This window comes from Amaranthus tricolor, chromosome 10, assembly GCF_026212465.1.
Source record: "Amaranthus tricolor cultivar Red isolate AtriRed21 chromosome 10, ASM2621246v1, whole genome shotgun sequence".
Lineage (NCBI taxonomy): Eukaryota > Viridiplantae > Streptophyta > Magnoliopsida > Caryophyllales > Amaranthaceae > Amaranthus > Amaranthus tricolor.
Window position 1 is genome coordinate 17,092,863 of NC_080056.1, and position 12,009 is coordinate 17,104,871.

Consider the following 12,009-nt stretch of genomic DNA (forward strand, 5'->3'; position numbering starts at 1 on the left):
ACGGAGGGAGTAGTATAATTCTATCACACCATTAAACCATCTTAAATGAATCAACAAGTTTTGTATGAGATCGTCTCACCGTAAGACGAGTCTATTCAAGCAGCCCATTAGTATAAAATTATTACAAAAATCATAAAATGTGAATTCACACTTGTACAACAAGCAATATTTTTCTAAATAGTTTTGGCTGACTCAATCGAAGTCATCTTACGGTGAGACAACCTCAATAAATAATTAGTGTAAATAAAGGATCAGTGTGAATGAAAATTTGTGTATTGAGTATACATATCATACATTAAAGCGTGACCCAAAGCCCAAAACAATAGGAGCCCAATAGAGGGTTAGGGTTTCATCTTTATAATCTTATCGTTTAGGGTTTCTCTCTATTCCTCAGAACCAGTATCGCCAGCTTCCAAATCAACCATGGTTGTCAAGTAACTTTCTCTCGCTTCCCTCTTTCTTTTGTTGTTCATATTTCATTATGTATACTCTATATAATCGATTTCTGTTTGATGTTTGTTTGATTTAATTTTGATGATGAATTTGTAGTTTTTTTTAGGGTTTCTGTCTTCAAATTTCCTATTAATAATTTGAAGAACGATTATGTTATTGATGATGATTTAACAACAATGTACGATGTTCGATACATTTTGAAATGTGGTGAATTAAGATCTTTGAGAAGTAAAGTTGCAATTTTAAAGGGAATAATGATGAAGTTATTATTTGTTGGTGGCAATTAATGTTGAAATGAGATAGCTTTGTTGTGGTATATAGAAATCGATGATTTAACTTTTATTTTTGTAGTCATTTGTGCTAAAATGGGCAATTGAGTAATTAGCTTTAGACTACTCTAGGGTTTTTGAGGTAAAGATTTTCTTGTATTTCTTCGATCATGCTAAGCTTTTATAGAACTTGATTTTAAGATGTAACTGATTCCGTTTGGACTAAATTTACTGTTCAGCCTTTCAGTTAATTTGTACGAGTATGCGTAACTTTTACAATATACTATAGGTTTTCTATTGCCTTGAGATATATTTAGAGGGTAAACTCATGAGAGTTAAGGGATTGGGGATCAAGGTGAATGCATTTGCTTGATGTTCGAGGCATATGATTCAAAATAATGGCTTGATCCTAGAATTGAGCTTTTACTTTCTTCCTATTAAATTGCACTTTTCATTGGATGATGGAATATAAATTTATAGTCAGAGGGATAAAAATGGATGAGATGAAAGAGAAGAAATAGTGCAATGTGTGTAAAATTAAATGAAAATCCGTGCATTTTCACCGGGATAGAGGAAGTAATACTTTCAATTTTGATGTTGATTGAATTTGTTTTAATATAACTGCCAATGAGAACTTGGTGTTGCATTGTAATATTTTTCAAAAATTTGGTACGGCTTGTTGTGAAGATATAGTGCTTTCTTTATTGAGATTCATGTTGTTGATTCCTCTTTGCATGGCAGGCTCGAGGTATGCCGTTTCAGTGGTGCAAAGATATACCCTGGAAAAGGTATCAGGTTTGTTCGTGGGGACTCTCAGGTAAGCAAAGTTGCCTTTGTTACATATTTGTCCTGGTTTACAACAAATATTTTTCAAAAACTTACTAATGATGTGATGTGATGTTTTCATTTGAAGGTCTTCCTCTTTGCTAACTCTAAATGCAAGAGGTATTTCCACAATCGACTCAAGCCATCTAAGCTTTGCTGGACTGCTGTGTACCGGAAGCAGCACAAGAAGGTTGGTTTCTGTTTGTTGATAATGAATTTCTTCGTCATTTATGCTTAAATGTCATAGTTTCACTCCTGCATGCTACGTTTTGTTACGAATATTGGAGTTATAGAAATTCCATGTCGTTATGTTAGATTTATCTAATTTGACTAAAGAATGAACTTTCTTGTCATCTTATTTTAACTGAATAACCATGATCCTGTTTGTACATAATTGTCATTTCTGAAAATAAAGGAGAAGGACCAATTGATGTTGGATTTATATTTTTAGTTGTTTCTTCTGTGCAAACTCTTTGAAACTTATCAGATAGTATATAAATTTAAATGTCTATAACCCATTTCTAAATCATTGTCAATGATGTAACTAGGATCGCTAATGATGTTTAAATTTTTGTTCATTTGCAGGATATATCTGCTGAAGCGGTGAAGAAGAGGAGAAGAACAACCAAGAAGCCATACTCTAGGTCGATCGTTGGTGCTACATTGGAGGTGATTCAAAAGAAGAGAAGCGAGAAGCCAGAAGTCAGAGATGCTGCAAGGGAGGCTGCTCTTCGGTAAATTTACACCTACCTTATTTATTTAAATGACATTGATTGATAATGTCATTTTATGGTTCTTGCTTGACCGATTTTGAATTGCAGTGAAATTAAAGAAAGGATAAAGAAAACTAAGGATGAGAAGAGGGCAAAGAAGGCTGAGGTGACCGCCAAGGCACAGAAGGTTACTGGAAAAACAAAGGGTGCAGCACCCAAGGGTCCCAAGCTTGGAGGTGGAGGTGGAAAACGATGAACTGCTCATCTCATCTAGCATTAGCTTTGCAGTCGTTCAAAGAGGAAAGTGCAGTTTTGTGTTTGAATATGTTTGGAATTAAACGTTTCATATTTGCTATTGATATCTATGAATTTTGAGATTTGTTTCTGTTGTGAAAGATTTATATCTTTTAGTCCATCTAAATCTGTGTTTTATTTTGTGCTACAAATTATTGCTGCTTTTTTGCAGCTAATAGCAAATTCTTTGGATACTTTTTTTTTTTGCCTTCCCAGTTTAATCTTTGAATATTGTGGAGCCACATTAGAAAGGTGCATCAGGTTAAGATTTTATTTTATTATTCTTATGATGTTGCATCAAATTTTAACATTAATGCAACATTTGTATGATATAGAAATACATTATATAATTTACTTAGTTCATAAGTGGTTCAATTAATAAAAACATTCTTATAAATATAAATACGTAAGAAATAATAAGACCAATATAAAAATGTAATACACTTAAAATTTGAAGTCTTTCTTAATTGTTGCTATCAGTTAATTATTTATATAAGAAATTGAAATGGAAAAATTAGGCAAATAAAACGGCATGTAATATTTGGTAAAATCCAACAACACTAAACTAATGCACAATGCTTCGAGTGAGTAATAGGCATTTTCTCAAAATGCAATTTTTAAGTTTGGTTCGGCGACTCTCGTTAAATTGTACTCCTTAGCTAATAATCATTTGGTACATCTTCCAATAGGAATGACAATACAGTTCGAATCCACCTCTGAATAGACCCGATCTGAGAAATTAAATTCGATTTGAGTCCGAGAAAATAGTATCAGACTCTAATGTGCTCGTTGTCGAGCACTTTATGACTCTATTTTATTGTCATGTCTCGCGTTTTTAATCGTTATTATGCATATTACGTGTGGTTTTACGTTGTTCTTGCCTTTGCAAACAAATTCTTAGGGCCATATTGGGCATTCAAACCCTCGTTGTTTAGAGGCTATTTATACCCTAATTTCTGAAGAAATCCCTATGCCTATTGTCACCAGCAGTAGGACATCAAACCCTTTATTTTTTATTTTTTTTAGTTTATACCCTAGTATAGATTTATGCTTTACATTTAAGCTTTTATTTTTTTATTTTAAATCTCTACATTCAAGTTTTTTAGTCTTTCATTTCAAATATTGTTTTGGATTAAAGCTTTCCTATCATTCAAGCACTTCAATTTATGTAAGCTTCTACTTCTTTATTGCTTTCATTTATTGCTTTGTTTGATTTCATTGTTTTCATTATTGTTCTTCTTCATATTATGCTTTGTTAGTATAGTTATTGCTTTCGTTATTACTTTCTTGTTGACTTTATTCAAGTTCTTCATGTTTTAATCTATTGCTTTGTTCATAGCTTTTGTCCTAGTTAGTTTGAATATGAGTAACTAGTTTCTTAGGGGTTTTGGTTATTGAAGCTCTGGTATGGTCTTGTTCTTCATTGTATAGGATTAGGGTTTGAGGTTAATGATGCTTGTTTGTTGACACTATTTACGAATCTTGTCCTACTACTCCTTGGGAGACATAGGGCGGTTATATGTCATTCGAGTGACTTATAGGGTCACCAAATTCCTCTCGTTATCTTGAGTCATAATTGGTTATTTTTTGGTCTTCCTTGATCTAACTCATCCTTTGTCCAAATTGACCTTCTTAGGGTAGACCTAATCTATCCCCGATTGTCTTTCAATTTTTTATATCGTTTTTTAGTCTTGCCCTGTTTTTATTGTCATTAGTATAATTTAGCACCCAACCAACCTTTCATATAAACCTTCCTACATTAAGCTTAGAGTCTAGCATCCCTTGTTCTTGTGGTTCGATCCCCTACTCTCACTAGACTCCGAATCCGATTACATAGTCCAAGTCTGATTCAGAGACGGATCGAAGTTGGACTTCATAAAAAATCTGATACTCCAACTCCAACTCTGACTCGACTCAACATCCGACTCCGAATTGAATATTAAAAGAGAGATCAAGTGAATTATAGCCAAAGTTGTTAAAAGCGTAAATTTAACTCAAATCGAAAGCAATTCTTAGAATCCGATCATAGAATCGAATGATTCAAATAATAAGTTGTAATTGCTTAAGTATATTCTTTAGCCATTTTTATTGAAAAGAACATTTAAAACTCATTAATATTTAAAAACTTTGTTATTATTCAAAAAATACAAATATACTTACTTGTTTCCTTTTTTCTGTTATTTTTATGAATTGACAAACATAAGAAAATATACACTAATCAATGATTTAGTAAAACAAACGCACCAAGTAGATACAGTAACAATGATCTTTGTTAAATTAAACAACGCATCTTGTAAGAGGTTTATCAAAGCCAAAAAATTTGGTATTTATTAGGGGCATTTATAACTTTTACCAAAACTTAACGGATATTAAACGTTTTTACCTCCATATGTTACTGTAGTTAATTTTCCAAGAGTTGAGTGCTATTTTATGGAAAAAATTTTAAGAATTGCTACCACTCGCTTTTTGCTATAGTTGGTGCTTACCATATAGAATATCCTTAAATCATTAGTATAATACTGATAAGAATAAAGGTCGATATTAATCCGATCCCCATCGGAGGTCCGAGAGCCCGAGTCGGATTAAAGTTAGAGTATGCATAATCTCTTCAAGTGAAATTGGACCGAAAAACATAATCCGAGTTTAATCCGAAGCAAAGTTGGAAGGCGAAAAATTTGAGCCGAGTCCAACCCATTACCATCCCCATTTTCAAGGATAGTGAAGGTTGATAGGAGATCGAATACTCTCTAAGAGAGCGGGGTGAATAGAGAGTAATGAGTATGCCCGTTTAAAAATTTTTCTTTGAAGGTTAGCTCAAGATCTTGAAAGTATTCTTAGACTTTAAGGCGTAAATGAAAATATAATTCTAACTCTCTTCAACTCTAAATCCTATTACGATTGTGACAGTTAGATAAACTATGAAGAATTAGATTTATAACTCATTTTTTAATATTAGACTCAAAGTAATTAGATAGCAAGTGTAGGTTGTGTTGTTAGTTCTTCAATTCTTAATAAAATTGGATGAAGATGGAGAAAATAGATGAAGAAGAAGACAAGGGAAAAAAGGAAAATTTTCAAGATGATAAAAAATCAAACGTTTATGGTTCATAATATTACAACTTGAATTCTAAAAGTACAATGCTATTTTGTAGAATTTTTTTTAAAGATTTGCTATCACTGACCTTTTACAAAAGTTCATGCCTACCATGTAGAATATTCCATTTATATAAGAGATGATTAATTAATAATGGCTGACAATGTGGAATAATATTGTTGTAGATGTTATTGTTGTTTGACAATAGATGACAAATTAAGTACATCTATTAAAACAAGAGATGATCTCGTAGGATTTACAGTGGTTACTGTAACTGCCTCGAATTATGAAGGCAAACACTAACTGGAATTTAGTATTAAACAAGCGGAAGCTTACTTTTTCCAACACAATTAAGGGGTTACTTAAAGATCAAACCAATATCCAAGCAATATTACGGAAGTCTTAACTGTCCAAAATATAGGAAAATTACAACCAAATCGAAATAAATCTAAAGTTCAAATTACATCCTTAAAATAGTCTAAATCTAAACTAATAGTCTCTCAAATACAATAAAGAGATCTAAACAAAAGGGGAGTCATACTCCAACTCGGGTTCAACTTCCACTCGCATATCCATTCTCCGTCGAGGTGCCATAGGGGTTTACTCTAAAAACAAAACCATTGGAAAAACATACAAAGCATAGTATCAGCAAAAAGGCTGAGTATAAACACACTGGTGTCCGTCAAACAAGTTATTAGAATCTTTTTTTTTTAATGAGTAAATTCATTTTGAAATATGCTTTTTCATTTGATAAATCATATTATGATTCAAATCCAGTTCAATGGCTCTATAGTAATTTCAAATTCTCATTTTTCATCATAAATCATAAGATCTCAATAGATCCAAATCAATTTCAAACTCATATCATAAGTTTACATGGGTACTCTGTGAGTCATCCTGTGACTCGTTTGGTAGTCGGTCTACCGTCCGCGACATGTCCGGCAAGTGTAACACAATGGTATTGTGAACAATACGCGCTCAGCATTGGTGAGCCGTTTAATCATGCACACAACATTTTCTGTGGCATATGTACCCGCCATTTAGGCTAAAACATTTTTTTGTACATAGTATATATCTTGTAATTTTAATAGCATTTGAAAGTCAAAAGTATCAAATTTTTCAATATGATAAACATCTTTTATTTGCACATAGCAAAACATACTTTATTTGCGACTTAGCAAAATCAAATCATAATATTTCCCACATGGGTAAAACATGCTTAGCATAATCATATCATTAAACATAACCTTTGTATTATATTGGGGCATCACTAGCATGTATGGAAATGCATCCTAACAAAAAGTAATTAAAGTTCAATGTAATTTTTTTATTAAGGAAACCACTAAAATGTTTCGTTTCAATCCTTCTTAAAGTAAATATAACTTAAAAGAGTTTTAACTTAAAAGTGTTTTGAAATTCATTCAAAACAACTAGAATATGATTCATAAGTCTATAAAATCATTACGACAAAAGATTTCATAAAACACTATTTTCTTAAATACGAGATAGTTTTGCCGGCAATAAAATCGATAATTGATTTACAAAGTACATATTAATTCTCCAACAAGGCCCAAATTAATCAAGTCATTATAATACCTTATTTAAAATGAATTTAAGGTTGTCCCATCAGATTATAATTGGTTATGCGAATTTATAACGATCTTACAATTATTTTCGACAATTTGGGTATTTACCGTTATTTAAATGGTGTCTTAAATCCATAAAATTTATAAACCATCTAATTTAAACTTAATTTATACTATGAGGCAGTAGGTTATTAATGTAATTATAAATTTTTTTATATAGGTCTATTTTTACCAAAATTTAATCAACAATATTACACTTTTTAATAAATAAACATTGTCTATTAATTTGATAAATTAGTAAATAATTAATAATTTATTTTATAAAATAAACCAAAGTTCCAGAAGTCATATAACATGTTTATTGGGCTATTTGAACTTATAAAACTCATGTATGATGTTTTATTATTTTGTATAGATATTTTATCGATAAATAGAATAAAATAGGTTTAAAATTAATTGAGTCCATATAAAATATTATAAAAATTATATGATATTCCAGAAGCAAGGGGTACAAAATTTTAAATAACCATTAAAAATCATGTGGGCTATTTTTAATAATTAATATCGTTATTTTACCAATAAACCGAATAAAATTTATTTAAGTCCATATATGGTCACGAAAATCCATATAAATTTTTGAACATGTATCTACTGTTTATATAAGTGTCTCATAAAATTTTCATGTCCAAACGACGTTATTTAGTATTTATTTTATATTTTACCGTTTTCAAACTTACCAATTATTAATAACCGAGTAAAAATTATTAAGGTCCTTAAATGTCAATGAAACCTTCCCAAACTTTTACCAATTTTACCTACTGTCTATATGAGTATGTGATAAAAATTTCAAGTCCATATGTCTTTGTTTGGTAATTATTTTATATTTTACCATTTTACAATTTACAGTTAAACAATTTAACGATTATTCAAAAATAATAAAAAAAATTCCAAACTAAATATATTCTGGCCAAATCTTGTTGGAGACATTATAATATGTTTTTATTAATTATTTTTGATGATGAAGAGTTCATCTAATACCATGTTTTATAATAAGAGTATTTAACACCTTAAAATTCATTACAATATCAATTTAACGAATAATCTCAACAAAAAGTATCCAAGAAATTTTTCTTAACATATAGCTATTGAAAATTTCTTTTAAAATGAATTTCAAATATTTTCAAATTCATATAATCATTTCCATCACAATAACTTTCACAAAGTAGTGTTAAAAATGCCTTTGAACATACAATAATTTATAAAATCAACATGCATGATGCCCACAATAATAATGTATGTAATAAATTATTCCATACTCAAATTTATCATTTTGACATCATTTTTCAAGATTTAAGAACTTCTCTTTGGAAATTTTATTTTTTTTTTTAAAAAAGTTTATACACTAACTTTCCCAACTTGTTCTTAAATCCTTTAAAAATCACCCCATGTGACATACCTCGACTCCAAGCCTATATAATTATTCCGTAAGCTCCTATGCGTTCTTAGAAGCGGTTCTAACTTCGGGTCCTTGCCCTTCAAGTCTCAACTCCAATTCTTCAACTAAACATATTGCATTCATCCAAAAATCAATAATAATTTTGGATTTCTAACATGCACTTAATTTTTCCAAGTTAGAGTTGTTAGACTAATACTTGTGATGATTTTAATATATTTGGAGTATACTTATTATGTTGAGCAACATACTTAGTTAAGTCCCATAATTTTATTTGAATCCTTTAAGTAACAAACTTTATATGTTTGTGGAAATACATCTTCTTACTTTCTATTATGGCCTATTTTTATAGATTTATAAGTGATGATTTTCTTAGTTTAGAGATAAAATACTCATTTTATAATGATCTTAGTTTATGTAAAAAAATATTTTACATGAACAAGTTTTAGCAAAACTAGTGGAATAAAGAAATGAACATAACTTACTCTATACTTGGTGGATTTCTTCAAGTTTGGTGTCTATGGAAAGCTCTTAAGATGAAGATTATTTTTATGGGAGATTTGAGTTTATAAACATAAATTTTCAGAAGTTTTAGATGGATTTTTGAAGAAGATTTGATGAGAAAATAAGGTGTTTTTGCTAGGAATTGTAAGATTGAACTTTAGCTTTGCTTATGAATGAAATAAGGAGTTTGATGGAGCTGAAAATATGGACAGCAAATATGTATTGATTTATTATGTTTGCATGCTTGTTATGATGGTGTTTTTGGGTAAGAACAATAGGGGCTTTGGGTAGAGAGTTTGGTGGAGTGTGCAAGTGAGTTTTGGGGCTAAAAGAGGGCTAGTATGACAGCTAGGGGCTGCTGTTTTGGGGCTGGTTTGAGGTGATTTATGTCCCCAATTTGGTCTAATATGGTGTAAGAAAGGTTTATCTAAGATAGTTTAAGGTTTGGGTAAAAATTGTTGTACATGTAACAAGTTATGTAACTTGTACTTCATGTTTAAAAATCACTTGTATATATATGTGTGAAATATTTAATTTACTCCCATCATCGTTACATAATATGCTTGGGTAATAAATTAAAAATTTTTTTTTTCGAACTGTTATGGGTAGTTGCTCAACTTTAAGTTTAAACTCCAAAGTTCACGTTACTTGTCACGATTCATAATCATGTTACGAATTAACAAGTTTCTAATCATCGTAGAGATTTTTCAAATTACTACCATCACTAATTAAATTATAATTAGTAACGAACAAATATATAAGAAAAATTAGGCGCTAAAAACGACTAATGAAATCTCCTAATAATACGACTGTTTCAGTAACTCTTGTATTAGGTTATTTAGCTCTTTTTTATCCAATAGTATTAGTTAATTCAAAGTTTATTTTTCCTCACCTTTTTGCGGATCTTAATGTAAATTTTAAAGTAAAATAATTTTAATTGTGAATATTTAAAAATTTTAAAAAGTTGATATTTAGAAGTATATATTGAAACGAATCTATCGAGATTCCCTATAAATATGTTTTTTCATATAGATCGATAAGAAATTATAGTCCAAGTTTGACACTAAAATTCGTAAATTCTATTTGAGAAAAACAAGAGTATTATTTTAACATAATAAATAAAATAATTTTTGTTAACTGCTGATATAATTTTTTTTCCAACACAAAAAAACATTATTATTTGTATTGCTTTTTTATTATAAATATTTATAGGGTCATGTACTACGGTGTTATAATATTTAATACTCCCTCCTATTCATCTTAAGTGTTCTATTTACTTTATGCACTTTATCCAATGCACTTATTCAATTCTTAATATATCGAGTTTTGTATAATTAGAAATTATAAAAAGTTGATATTAATAATCTTTACATCAAAACGAATCAAATAAGATCCTACATGACTATGTTTTAACTTATAGATTAATAATAAAATGCAATTTAAAAGTAATAAATAAATAGTGTCTCAAAAGTAAATGCGACACCTAAGGTGAATAGGAGGGAGTACTTTTTTTTCTATTTTTGAAACATAAGTTGGTTAAAATTTAGTAATTGTAAAGAAATATATCAAATTAGGTAGTTTCAAACATAAGTTCGAGGGTTTGACCGGTTTGAGAAAATTAGTCATTAGAAAAAAAAAACTACCTAATCCTAATATAACATGTGTCATTCTTTTTTTTTTTCTAACTTTTTAAATGTCGGTCAAACCATTAAATTTAACGGTCAACTAACATTTTCAGTTAAGTGATAGTTATTTACAAAGAATTAAATATATCGCATTAGGTATTTTTTTGCAAAAAAGTAAACATAAGGTAAGTTTTTGCAAATAAATCTTTACATTAAGTAGTTTCTTATAATTTTTCCTATATTAAATTATCATTATTGATTTTTTTATGTAATATTTAGCTTTATTTCGCAAACTTAACTTTTCAACGACTATTAATTATTTTCAACGGAAAGAAATTAATGATGACCATCAATAACATTGTAAAATTCTAGGTTTATAACCAAGCATGGTTATCTTTGAATTTTAATGTATATATCATCGTTAGTAATTTGGAAAATTTAATTCTATAAGTACGAAATTTCTCTCTTTTAATTTTAAAGGTTTTAATTTTGATTTATCTTTAAAAGATTTCAAATTTTTAACTAGATTTGTTTTTAAAGATATTCTTCTAGGTTTCGTAACCTGGACTACCAATTACCTTCTTCCTCTCCTTGCTTTCTTCATCTGATTTCCTCCTTATCCATGGTTGGCCTCTTCACCCCTCAACCATGGTCTCTTCACTATTTTTAATTATTTTTTTCATCTCTTTCGTTTCTTCATCTGATTTCTTCCCTTCCATCATGGCCTCTTCACCATTTTAATTTGTTCATCTCTTTCGTCCTCACTTTTCACACTTTTATCATCAAGCATGGCCTCATCACCATTTAAAACACCCATCTCAATTATTTGGTTTTTTTTGGGGTTTTTAATACTACAATATTTAACCTTTATTAATCGTAGCTGTATTTTCCACACTACATCAGATTCATAACAAAGATTTTAAAAGAGGGACTAAAATCATGTATCCATGTGATCTGAATGCTCAATTTAAAATGTTAAAAACATTTACCCACTTAATAGATAGATGTGATTGGACAAGTAATTGATAATAAGGATAATTTCAATTCTAGGGAACAAATGAGTTATTAGAAAATTTCAAACTTTAGGTGGTTATTTTTAATGGTCTAAATTTTTATTTATCCTCATTTTTACATCACTATATTTTCTAACCTCTTATCTGTTAAACAAGTTGCACATTAAAAGATTACGTATC

General features: G+C 29.5%; 1 protein-coding gene across 1 annotated transcript; it reads left to right on the forward strand.

Annotated features, from left to right (window-relative positions):
• The first annotated feature begins 300 nt into the window (after window positions 1-300).
• LOC130826166 (60S ribosomal protein L24-like) lies at window positions 301-2,751 on the forward strand. Its single transcript, XM_057691729.1, has 5 exons — window positions 301-434; window positions 1,464-1,539; window positions 1,636-1,737; window positions 2,133-2,281; window positions 2,369-2,751. Exons 1-5 carry the CDS (start codon window positions 424-426, stop codon window positions 2,514-2,516), a joined length of 486 nt encoding a protein of 161 aa, XP_057547712.1. The 5' UTR covers window positions 301-423; the 3' UTR covers window positions 2,517-2,751.
• The last annotated feature ends 9,258 nt before the right edge of the window (window positions 2,752-12,009 follow it).